This window comes from Pongo abelii, chromosome 4 (genome assembly GCF_028885655.2).
Source record: "Pongo abelii isolate AG06213 chromosome 4, NHGRI_mPonAbe1-v2.0_pri, whole genome shotgun sequence".
In the NCBI taxonomy this organism is placed as follows: domain Eukaryota; kingdom Metazoa; phylum Chordata; class Mammalia; order Primates; family Hominidae; genus Pongo; species Pongo abelii.
In genome coordinates, this window is record NC_071989.2 from 63,239,663 (window position 1) to 63,251,992 (window position 12,330).

General features: G+C 39.6%; 1 protein-coding gene across 9 annotated transcripts in view; it reads right to left on the reverse strand.

Moving 5' to 3' along the window:
* ARL15 (ADP ribosylation factor like GTPase 15) overlaps nucleotides 1-12,330 on the reverse strand; it is a 429,205-nt gene that overhangs the window by 283,434 nt on the left and 133,441 nt on the right. For all 9 annotated transcript variants that reach the window (XM_054555005.2, XM_054555003.2, XM_054555001.2 and 6 more), the window contains 1 exon segment: nucleotides 7,434-7,578. In XM_054555005.2, coding sequence (XP_054410980.1) covers nucleotides 7,434-7,578 — 145 coding nt within the window.

The window sequence follows — 12,330 nt, forward strand, 5'->3', positions numbered from 1 at the left end:
AGTCTGCTATGTACTGGCTCATTTTCTTCCCACATGATCTATAAAGTATTGAGAGAAACTGAAGACGCTGATTGTAATTGTGGGTTCGTTCATTTCTTTTTGCAGTTCTGTCATTTTTTTGTTTCACATATTTTTAAGCTCTGTTAGGTACATAAATGTGTAGAATTATTACAGTCCCCTGAATAAATGATCCCTTCATCATTGTGAACTTCTTTATCCCCAGCCTTATTCATTGCTTTGAAATCTACATTGTCTAATATTAACATAGCTACCCCAACTTTCTTTTGACTAGTGTTAGCATGATGTATCTTTTTCCACCTTTCTACATTTAAACTATTTGTGTCTTTATACTTAAAGTTTGATTCTTAAAGTCAGTATTTGGTTGGGTCTTGGTTTTTAAGAAAATCTGTCATATCAACCTCTGTCAATTAAGGAGTCTAGATCATTTATATTTAATATTATTATTGATGTTTAGGTTTGACTGTATCACATTTCTACTTGTTTCCTATTTGTTTCATCTATTCTTATTCCCCTTTTCTTCTTTTTCTTCCTTCTTTTGGATTATTTTCAATAATTCTATTTCATCTCATTTGTTGCTTTATTGGCTCTCATTCTTTGTTTTGCTATTTTAGTGGTTACTTTAGGGTTTATAGTACATCTTTAATCAGTCTACCTTCAAGTGTTATTATACAACTTCACATATAGTACAAGAATCTTCCAACAGTGTACTTCCCTTTTTCCCCATGACCTTTATGCTATTGTTCTCAGGCATTTTACTTTTACATATGTTGTTAACCCCATAATATGTGGTTATTATTGTTGTTTAAAGACATACCTCTTAAAGATATTTAAATAATAAGAAGTAAATCTTATATAATTATCCATATAATTTGCATTTCTGGCAGTCTTTATTTTATATAGATCCAGATTTCCATCTGGTATCATTTTTTTTCTGACTCAAGGACTTCCTTTAACATTTCTTATAATGCTTATCTGCTAGCAATAAATTCCTTCAGATTTTGTATATCTGAAAAAGTCTAGTCTTTATTTTTACTTTCTTTTTAAAAGAGACTTTTGCTGGATATTAGTTGACAGTTTTTTCCCTTTCAGATGCTGCTCCAATGTCTTCTTACTTGCATTTTTCCAGTGAAAAAATGTGATGCCATCCTTATTTTTATTCTTACTCACGTAACATCTTTTATCTGCTTAAGGTATTTTCTTTGTACTACTTTGTTCTCAAGAGAAAAAAAAAACCAAAAGGATGTGTGTTTATATGTATATTTATATGTATGTATAGGTGCATGTATAGATATAAATATATACCTTTGTTTATATATATATATAAATAGAGACAGAGAAATACTTTAAGAAATTGGCTCACACAATTACAGTTGCTATAAACCCAAAATCTACAGTTTGGGCTGGCAGGCTGGAGACCCAGGAAAGAATCAATACACAGTTCAAGTCCAAAGGCCGTTTACTGAAGAATTCCCTCTTGTTCTAGGGAGGCAAGTCTTTTATTCTATTCAGGCCTTCAACTGGCTGGATGAGGCCAAACCACATTATGGAGGATAATCTGTCAAAATCCGCAGATTTAAGTATTAAGTTTATCCCAAACTACCCGTATAGAAATATCCAGACTAATGTCTGACTACATATTTGGGCACTGGGATCCAGCCAGTTACACACAAAATTAAACATCATATTCTTTATCAGTGATTTTGAACAATTTTATTATGATGTGCCTTGGTATAGTTATATTCACGTTTCTTTCTCTCTCTCTCTCTTTTTTTCCCCCCAACAAGAGATGGGGTCTCTCTCTCTGTCACCCAGGTTGGAGTAAAGCAGTGTGATCACAGCTCATTGCAGCCTCAAACTCCTGGGCTCAAGCAATCCTCCTACTTCTGCCTCACAAGTAGCTGGGACTACAGGCGAACACCAACACATGCAGCTAATTTATTTATTTATTTATTTATTTGTAGAGATGGGGGTCTTACTATGTTGCCCAAGCTGGCGTCAAATTCCTGGCCTCAAGTGATCCTTCTGCCTCAGCTTCTCAAAGTATTGGGATTACAAGTGTGAGCCACTGTGCCCAGCCTTGCTCATGTTCCTTTTGTTTGGGGTTCAGTGAGCTTCTTGGATCTGTAGGTGTAGAGTTTTCTTCATGTTTGACAATGTTTCCGCCATTATTTCTTCAAATATTTTTCTGTCCCTTTCCACTCACCTTCATGGACTCAAATTACCCTAGCTTAGATTTAAAGTTGTCCCATAGCTCGCTGGATGCTCTCTGCGTTTTTTTTCTCTCTCAGATTGTCTCTATGAATAGATACAATACAGTGATAATAACAGTTTTAATGTCCCCCTTTGCTACTTCTAATATTTACATCAGCTCTGGGTCAGTTCCAATTCAATGATTATTCTCATTATGAATCATGATTTCTGGCCTCTTCCCATGCCTGATAATCTTTGGCTGACTGTCAGACATTGTGAATTTTACCTTGTTGAGTGATGAATATTTTTTCTTTAAATCCTATACAGCTTTGTGCTGAGATGTATTAAACATTACCAGACAAGGTTTGGGACTTGCTAATATTATCTGAGGTTTTGGGACTTGCTAATATTATCTGTCATGTGAGTCCAGAGTAGTACTCCACTTACGGCTGACTTTGCCAAGTACTCTACCCAGTTCCTCATGAGTTATAAGTTTTTCAGTCCATCTGGTGATTACAGGCATAGTTTTCAGCCCTGTGTGAACATCAACCACTGTTCCCTCTAGTCCTTTAAGATGGTTCTTGCCCTGGCCTTGGGAAGTTTCCTCACATGCATGCATTGAATATTTTGCTGGATACTCAACGGAGACTCTGAAAATCTTTAGTGTTCTCTCTCTGTACAACTCTTTTCTCTGGTACTCTATTCTACAAACGTTAGCCATCTTGGTCTCCCCTTGCTCTCGGCTTCATCTCCTCAATGCACGGAGTTCACTGAGCTCCACCTCAGCTCCCTCTGGAACTGTGCCACAGCCTGGAAACTCTCAAGGCATTAAGCTGGGACAATCACAGAGCACATCTCATTTGTTTCTCATTTCTCAGGGATAACTGCGTTTCCTGGCTTGAAAATTGTTGCTTTGTATATTTCATGAGCTGGTTGCTGTTGTTGTTCTTCTTCTTTTAGATGGGAGAGTAAACCAGTTCCAGTTATTCCATCTTACCAGAACAAGAAGTCCTCACTCATTCTTGTGCTCACTGCCCTCTCTTGAGCATACTCAGTCTTGCCTTTTCCCCGATGACCACCCTAAACCTCTGACTACTAGCATGCTCATGAGACCTTTTCTTACAGAAACAAATTCTCTTAGCACTATTTTCTCTTTTTCTGTCCACCTTCTTGAAAGAACTGTCTATATTCCAAAGAGTTAAGGAGTGAAAATGATGGTCTACCCCTCAATTCCTTTACTTGCTCTTCATCCCCTCAATTCTCAGGTTGGTTTCCACCTCAATACTCTACTGAAACTGTTTCTACCATTAGTTATTAATTACCACATTGTCACCACATCCAATGGCCTTTCTCAGACTTTAGATTTATGTTTACCTTATTTGACTGGTTCTTTTGATTTCTTGCCCATATTTGACTTAAAGGATATTATATAGAACTGTCTGACCTATATTCCTTATCAAAAGCAGATGCTGTAATGTAAGCTCCAAAGAGCAGGGTTGTTTGTATATTTTGTTAACTGATATATCCTCAGTCCTTAAATCAGCGGCAGTCACATAACAGAAATTCAATGAATGTGAAATGAATTAACAAAATATAATTGGTGCTTAGCACCTTTCTTCCCACTTTCTACCCATTACCCCTGGACAATCTCATCCAAATCTATGACTGAGTTGTCTCTCAAATCTCTCTCTCTATCTCCAAAATCTCTCTAGTCTGCTTGTCTTTTAGCATTTGGATCATTGTTGGATGTCTTGTCAAACCTCAAAATCAGCATGCCCCAAACTAAACCCATTATTTTTATCTTAAAACTCTGCCATGTTCTCCCTACTTTTTTTTTTTAACAATTCACCAAAACATAAAACTATAAACTTGACTCATATTTGATTGTTTTATCTTCCTTTCCTCTTGAATACCCAGCATAACTGTCACTTTTACAGTAGCAGTAACATCCCCACAAGTATTGTCCCTGCTGGATCACCTCTACATCTAACAGGTCTCCCCCAACAGCTTCTCTAGTCTCTAGCCTTAGATCCCAACATCCCCTAAATCTCTGCATGCTGTGCCTTAACCCAGTAAGACCACTAATCTTTCTCTGAATATACCTATGCTTTCTATCCCTAACTCGCCTCACCCCATTCCTCTCTGCTTAGATCTTACCCATCATATGAGACCCTACTCAAATGTAACCTTAACTATGAGCTTTCTTTGACCCTCCAGATTAGAAATGATCACTCTCTTCTTTTAACTTTCATATTTACACCATTAATATAACACATATCACATTCTGTCTTAGCACAGAGCTTGGAGTATATTAAATAAGCAACATATGTGAACTGTTTTTATCAATACACAACTTATCTTCCTAACCTGGGTGTAAATTTCTTGATGGCAGCTTCCTCCAAAGAGGCCTCCAAAAAGACATTATGCCAGGTTCAGAACAATGACAAGTCAAAGAAGTTTGATATCCAAAAACTTAGCCAACCTAATAACTAATTCATCAGAAAATAGACTAGCACACAATTCTGGTAAAACGTATTATTAAAAAATTTCATAAAAACAAATACAAAACATAACTTACAAGTAAGAAAATTATATACAGATAATCTTTTACACTATAATTCAAAACTGCTCCTCTAGCAATAGTGCTAGAAGATAACTCTGATAAGTGAAGAAAAGCATACTTTGTGTTACTCTTACACATATTTTAGAAGCTATTTTGATTGAAAAGAATTAAGCTAATAAAGTTTATATTACTTCATTGCACATTACTCAAAAGATATTCACAGTTTTATAAACAACCAATAAAGTACATACTTCCACCAGAAATCCTAAACCTTGGATACCACTAAACTTACTAAACTTCACTTGAACACCTGAACTGACATCCTATCTCTAGCTATGTAACAATAGCCATGTCACCATACCTTTGATCTTCAGGTAATTTAGAAACAGAATATGCAAAAAGAGTCCTACCTGTCATATAAGGGCTGTTATAAGGCTAACAGAAGACTATATAGATTCAATTTACTTTCATTTGCTTATTAATTTAACAGACATCTGTATCCATGCCTAAACCTTGTGCCAGACTCTGGGTATACAATACCACATACGATGCTCTATCTGCCCTTAAGAGATTCTAACCCAAGATGGGGAGATGGGCATGTACACAAAGCAGTGCTACAGGTACTAACTGGGAGAAATACAGACAATGCCCGGTGGGGAGAGGAGGGAGTACTCAGTTCTGTCCAAGGAGAAAAGAAGGTAGTCAGAAACAGCTTCCTGCAAAGAGACTACACATGAGCTCTGCTAATCCTCTCTGGGGTGTCTACTCATTACGATCCCCTTATCCTTTCCCTCATCCTAAAATCAAGTGATGTCTCTAACCCTTTAACAGCTCCACAGTTTCTTAACTCAATTCTAAAATCTGAGAAGCTCTCAAAACCTGCACTTTTTTAAAACTTACTTGCCAGCAAAAACTGACCTGAACTGAAGTAAGGTTCTTGATCAACAATATCCTTTCTACTTTTTGTAGGAAACCCTAGTTAATAATTCCATCATCCAACCATCACCTAAGCCAGGAATTGAGACAGCCATGGCTTTCTCGCTCTCACCCTCCAAACCCAACTACACTAGGCTTTGTCAATTCTAGCCCTCAAATATGTATCCTACCTATTCCTTCCTCTTCTTCCCCCTGTAACTGCCTCAGCCAAGGCCTTCATCATCTCAGTTGCACCATTACAGTAATCTTCTGCCTCCGCCTCTAACTGCGCTACTCACAATTTAGCCTCCACATCATGGCCAGCTTGATTCTTCTCAAATGGACATCTGATCATGTAGTTTCCTTGCTTAAAATACTCTGATGTCTCTGCACTATCTACACGAAAAGTCCAAACTCCTGAGCACCGTATGAAAGGTCTGCTAAGATTCAGCCACCACTGAAAACAATTCATCTTCTGGCATTCTATTAAACATACACTGCAGCCACACAGAAATGCAGTTTCTAGGAATTGCCAATCTGTTTCACACTCCTTGCCTTCACACCGCCCCTCTGCTCCTAAGTCCTCTTTCTTTTCTACCCCCTCACCTTGTTTCTTGTACCAGACCTACTTATCAACCTCGAATCTAATGTAGCAAACCACATCACGCATCCTTCCCTTCCCCAGGTCTAGGCAACACTGTCATGCCCCTTCCTTCCATGCCCCATCTATTTCTGGATATGAACTTAATATTTATGCAGCCAGTATACTGAGACTCCTGGAATGCTGAAATCATTGCTTATCTCATGTCCAACACTGGACCTAGCACATAGTAGGTGCTCAAAATAAGCTGGCTGATGAACAATCTTTTCAACTTTCCAGAAAACATCTCACCCTTCTCCTTCCTTCTCAGCTCTCTCTGCACGGTAGCTCTGTTCTCCATCTCTTACAACTGTTCTTCCGTTATTTCCTCTAACTTATACTCTTCTTACCTTCTTCATTGTTAGGAGAGAAAGAGGACACATTTGGGAAGTGAAAAAAAACCCTAGCCAGGATTTCTGACTAATAACTTGACACTGAAAACATTTTGGGCCTGATAACTCTTTGCTGTGGGGGCTGCCCTGTACATTGAAGGATGTTTAGTAGCACCACTGGCCTCTATCCACCAGAAGCCAGTAATACCCCTCCCCACAAATGTCTCCAAAATGTCCCCCTCAGAGGCATAATCTCCCCTGATTGAGAACCACTGCCCTAGACTGACTTTGCTTGGCTCCATCCGGAAGCAATAGGGGAAGGCTGATGCATGACCTCTTGCACTGACTTTCCTCCAGGTGAAAAATGACAAGGAAAGAAGATTCAGACTACATCAGTTTACTATTCAGGGAGTGTGTGGCCAAGAAACATAGGCTGGAGTGACACTTCAAGGAAGGAAAGTACTCCATGGGCCCAAGATGAATCCATTTTGTCATATATCATAGTTCCAGATTTCAGGATTCATTTGTATTAATATTTTCCCAAGCTTCATTTATTCAGTGCCACTGAAATGATCTGCTAGAGGGATACAGGATACAGCAATTTAATGCTATTAAATTCATTTCAAATCCTTTTTGAAAAAGAGATAGTGTTTAAAATTAAACTGATTAAAGCATTAAACTATAAGTAGAAGGGAGGGGGTAAATTGCACAGGAAACTAGGACATCTTGGGATGAGAAAGAAGAAGGGACAGAACCCCAGCACAGTACCCACCTGTGGTCGACACGACGTTATCGGGGCTTTCACTGCAGAGTTTGGACAACAGACTGGTTTTGCCAGAGCCTGTGAGGCCTATGCAAACCAGGTCATATTCTGGTCGTGCAGGTGGTGGTCCCTTGCAGCAAAGTGCTCTAAAACACTGCCAAAAGAAGGGGAAAAAAATGTTCCTTTAAATGATGGTGTGGAAATAAACCATAGTCACATTTAAAATGACTGAATAAGTATTAAGAAGTAATTGAATAAACTATTACCTATAAGGAAGAAAACGGTAACTCTATAACAGTGAAACCTGGAGACAACACTCTAGCCAAGTGATCAAAGTTAACATTCTTAGTTATGAAATGTTTTTCTACTTCATGGCTCCCTTCCTGCTATGGCAGGTGCACTGCAAAAAGCATGACATCATCCCACAGCTTTCCTGCCAAAACCACACAATCTGAATCTAAGCATGAGGAAACCAGATAAAGCCAATCTAAGGAGTATTCCATAAGGCAACTGGCCTGTTCTCCTCCAAAATATCAATGTCTTAAAAGTCAAAGAAAGACTGAGGAACTGTTCCATGTTAAAGAAGACTAAAAAGACATAATAATAAAATGCAACACATCTTGGACTGGATCCTAGATCAAGAGGGAAAAAAAGCCATAAATGACATTATTGAGACAATAAGTGAACACTGAATATTGACTGCATATTAGATATTATTTATAATACCTCTAAGTATTTAGAGGTGAAGGGTCTTGATGTCCACAATTAACTGGCTCAGAAAAATTCTAAATCTCCAGCTCCATCTTTAACTGGTGAGGAGAGTGATAAAGCCAACATGGCAAAATGTTAATGACTAGTGACGCTGAGTGAAGAGAATAAAGGAAAATTCCTTGTTCTGGTCTTACCACTGATATTTCAAAATACAAAGATTTTTAAAATCATTAAATAGAGTCTGTGTACATACCACTGCCTTTCTGGCCTTTGCTAAATTCTGTTTCAGATCAATCAACCAGGGTACTATGAACTGTAGTATAGTTTGTGCACTGTACAAATCTGTTTGCTCTGCAAGAGTTAAAGACAAGGGGATCTGGGCCAGGCATGGTGGCTCACGCCTGTAATCCCAGCACTTTGGGACCAGTCTGGCCAATGTGGTGAAACCCAGTCTGTACTAAAAATACAAAAAGAAATCAGCCAGGCATGGTGGCAGGCACCTGTAATTCCAGCTACTCAGGGGACTGAGGCAGGAGAATCACTTGAATCTGGGTGGCAGAGGTTGCAGTGAGCCAAGGTCACACCACTGCACTCCAGCCTGGGCAACAAGAGCAAGACTCCATCTCAGAAAAAAAAAAAAAAAGAAAAGAAAAGAAAGAAAGAAAGAAAGAAAAACAAGAGGATTTGGGAGACAGGGTATCATTCGTGCAGCTTTTGATCTTTCTCCTTATCCCATATCCGTAGGGGCCAACTATGTGCCAGCTTATAGAGCCTGAAACATTTAGACCCTGAATGATTCATGAGAGAAAGAGTGAAAGGGGGAGACAGGGAGGAAAGAAGGCAGATCTGCTCACTTTTGGGTCATCTGGAGATCATGAGAGGAGACCTATAAAAAAGCCTGTGTTGATTCATCTCACTCAGATAAAATCTGAGTACTAATTGGCTGTCATACTCTCATAAATCAAACTTGATTATCTCTCTCCCTCATTTCTCACACCTAATCAACAAATCTAGTTCATATGACCTCTGAAGTAGCTCTAGGATCTGTCCACTTCTGTTCAGCCCAGGCCATCATCACCTGAACAACATCAATATCCTCCCACTAGTTCCAGTATATTTGTTCTTGTGCCCCCTATTCTCCACACTGTAGCGACTGGATTGCTTAGAAAGAGAAAATCTGACCATACGTGCTTAAGCCACCCCAGTGACTTTGCCCAGCTCTCGAGCCCAAACCCTTACCATGGACTACCCCACACTCCATGATCTGCTCCAGCCAAGCTCACCAGCCTCATTGCCCTCACTCCCCTAGATCCTCCAGCCATGCCCTCTCTTACCTCAATTGAGGCATCTAATATGCTGTTCCCTCTTCCCCCAATTCTGGACTTAGCCAACACCTCATCATTTTTAGGTCTCAACTTAATCATCCTGTCCTCAGGGCAGTCTGCTCCAATCCTAAGATTGTGTTAACAATTCACGTCAAGCTCTACTGGGCTTTTGTAAATTCATTACACAGACAATTGCAGTTTCTTATTCATCACCAGCCTGTGAGAACCATGTCTGTCCCCCTTCATCTCAGTACCCCCAGTGTCTAGCAGAGAACTTGGCATAGAATCTACCCTCAGCAGATAATTGTTGAATGAAGAATGAACGACACTTAAATTTTACCTAAGCAAAGAAAAAAGAAAACATAGAGACTAATAGGATTCTTGATCTATGCTCTCTGGGCCCTCCACACTTCAAGAAAATACTGTCAAAATAAGAAACGGTTGACTTTTTCACTTCGCTTCAATGCCATTAGTTAGCCCAGTTCCCAAAAGAGTGGTTTTGGTGTACAGGATCAACTTTCTTGGTAAATTAGAGCTTCTTTTTGTCCTAAATTCACTTTTCCTCCGTTTTCAAGAGGTTCTGCCTGCTTCTGGTAAACAATTCTATGACCCATATTCTTCATGGGTTTATTCACGCTAATTGTATTTCCTCTCAGTCTTTTCAAGCCTGAGGAGTCCTCCTTATTTCAGTCTGTCTTCATCCTATGAGATGTTCTTCTCTGACCTTTCTTTAGTGCCAGCACACCCTCTCCCACAAGATTAATGACCATAACTACTAACAGCATTCTAAATGCCAACACATCACTTCATGGCTTCACATGAAGGCTGGCTGATACTGTCTGATTTTAACAAGTTTTTTTATAAAGTCTGTCTCCCAGACGCAGAATGAGAGTTTTTCTCAGAGATAGGTTTATTTGTGTATGTATCTATTCCCTCAAAGATGGCCACGGCTAGCAGCTGTTCAGACTTAGAAGAGGTCTTCCACATTCAAATAGGACAGACAACAAAACTAGTCACACAGTTTCTTTTACTGGGCTGCTTTGGTCTTGTTTGGGGTTCAAGGAGGAGAGACCCCATTCCTGCTCTAGAGGCCTTCATTCTCACTCAGCTCCTTGCCAGAATTCCTCTGGACTATCTTCTGGAGGAGGGCTGGCCTGACTACCCTGGCCCAAACTATCATAAATCTTAAATATCAAATGAAACTGTATGTGAATGATTGCTAGAGCGTCCTGTTTAAATTATTCATGTCGTTATCATTCATATTTTTGCCAAACACTCCAGAAATTCATCTTCATGTTCTTTTTAAAATCCAGAGTATAAAAACTTTGTAGCCAACTCCATTAATATCTATTTTACCTGTTTATTCTAGGTCACCTAAGCCACTTCTGACATAAAAGATGATTTCGCAATGATAGCAATGATATTCTACTCCACTGTCTTTTCTCTTCTTTCTTTTTTTATTTTTTTTTCAGACGGAGTTTCGCTCTTATTGCCCAGGCTGGAGTGCAATGGCACAATCTCGGCTCAAAGCAACCTCCACCTCCAGGGTTCAAGTGATTCTCATGCTTCGGCTTCCTGAGTAGCTGGGATTACAGGTATGTGCCACCACACCCGGCTAATTTTTGTATTTTTAGTAGAGACGGGGTTTCACCATGTTGGCCAGGCTGGTCTCAAACTCCCAACTTCAGGTGATCCACCCACCTCAGCCTCCCAAAGTGCTGGGATTACAAGCGTGAGCCACCATGCCCAGCCTTCTCTTCTCTTTCTTTTTCTCTCTTTTTTTTTTTTTTTTAAGACAGTCTATCTCTGTCACTTAGGCTGGAGTGCAGTGGTGCAATCTCCACTCACTGCAACCTCCAAATCCCAGGCTCAAGCAATCCTCCCACCTCAGCCTTCCGAGTAGCTGGGATTACAAGTGTGCACCACCGTACCCAGCTAATTTTTGTATCTTTGTAGAGATGGGGTTTCACCATGTTGCTCAGGCTGGTCTCCATCTCCTGAGCTCAGGTGATCCACCCACCCCGGCTTCCCAAAGTGCTGAGATTACACGTGTGAGCCACTAAGCCCGGTCTCTCTTTCCTTTTTATATTCTCACCAGTGATGTCATCTTCAGTCCCATGGTTTCAATCATATAATTGAATGTCATAAGGACATCCAACATGACATCTCCCCCTCTGTCTCCCCAAGCTCTTTCTCAAAGTCCAGGCTCTATAGTTCCAGCTGTTCTATAGGAACCCAAACCAAAACTGAATAAAACAAGCCTCCCCACAAAACCACAGGCTGTGGAAATCAGGTTCTTTGGAACTTAAAGGCTAGATTGATAGTTATTACAAGGCAAAATCTTTGAAATAAATCACAGACTCTTAGAAATCAACATGTATTTGAAATGACTGAATAAATCATCCTATGGGTAACAGGAATAGTGTCAGATTTTGAGTCAACAAGATAAAACTTTTAACAGTATGCTACTTCCAATGGGGAAGGAATGGTCATGTTTTCTGAGTCAGTTCCTAAAAACTGTAAAGAGTTTTCATTTGTTTTTTGTTTTAAAACTTAATGAAGCTTTGGATCCTATAGTCAATTTACTTAAAATTACTCATTTTGGCCTCTAGACTATACTGTACCAAAGTTCATTGTGTGTGTCTCCTACAGCAGCTCTTGCATTGTTAAGAGTAAGCCCTTTTCACTGTTGTACAATGCGAAACACAATGCTGTCGGCAGTCCTGACAGCAAGCGGCAAACTCAGGCCTCATTCCCAGGCCAGACACTAAGGCATTGTGTAACTCTGTTCAAGCCTCATAAACCTATCCATGCTTCAGTTTCCCCATGATTAACCAGTAACGTTTTAACACTCTCTGCCACTTCCTTTC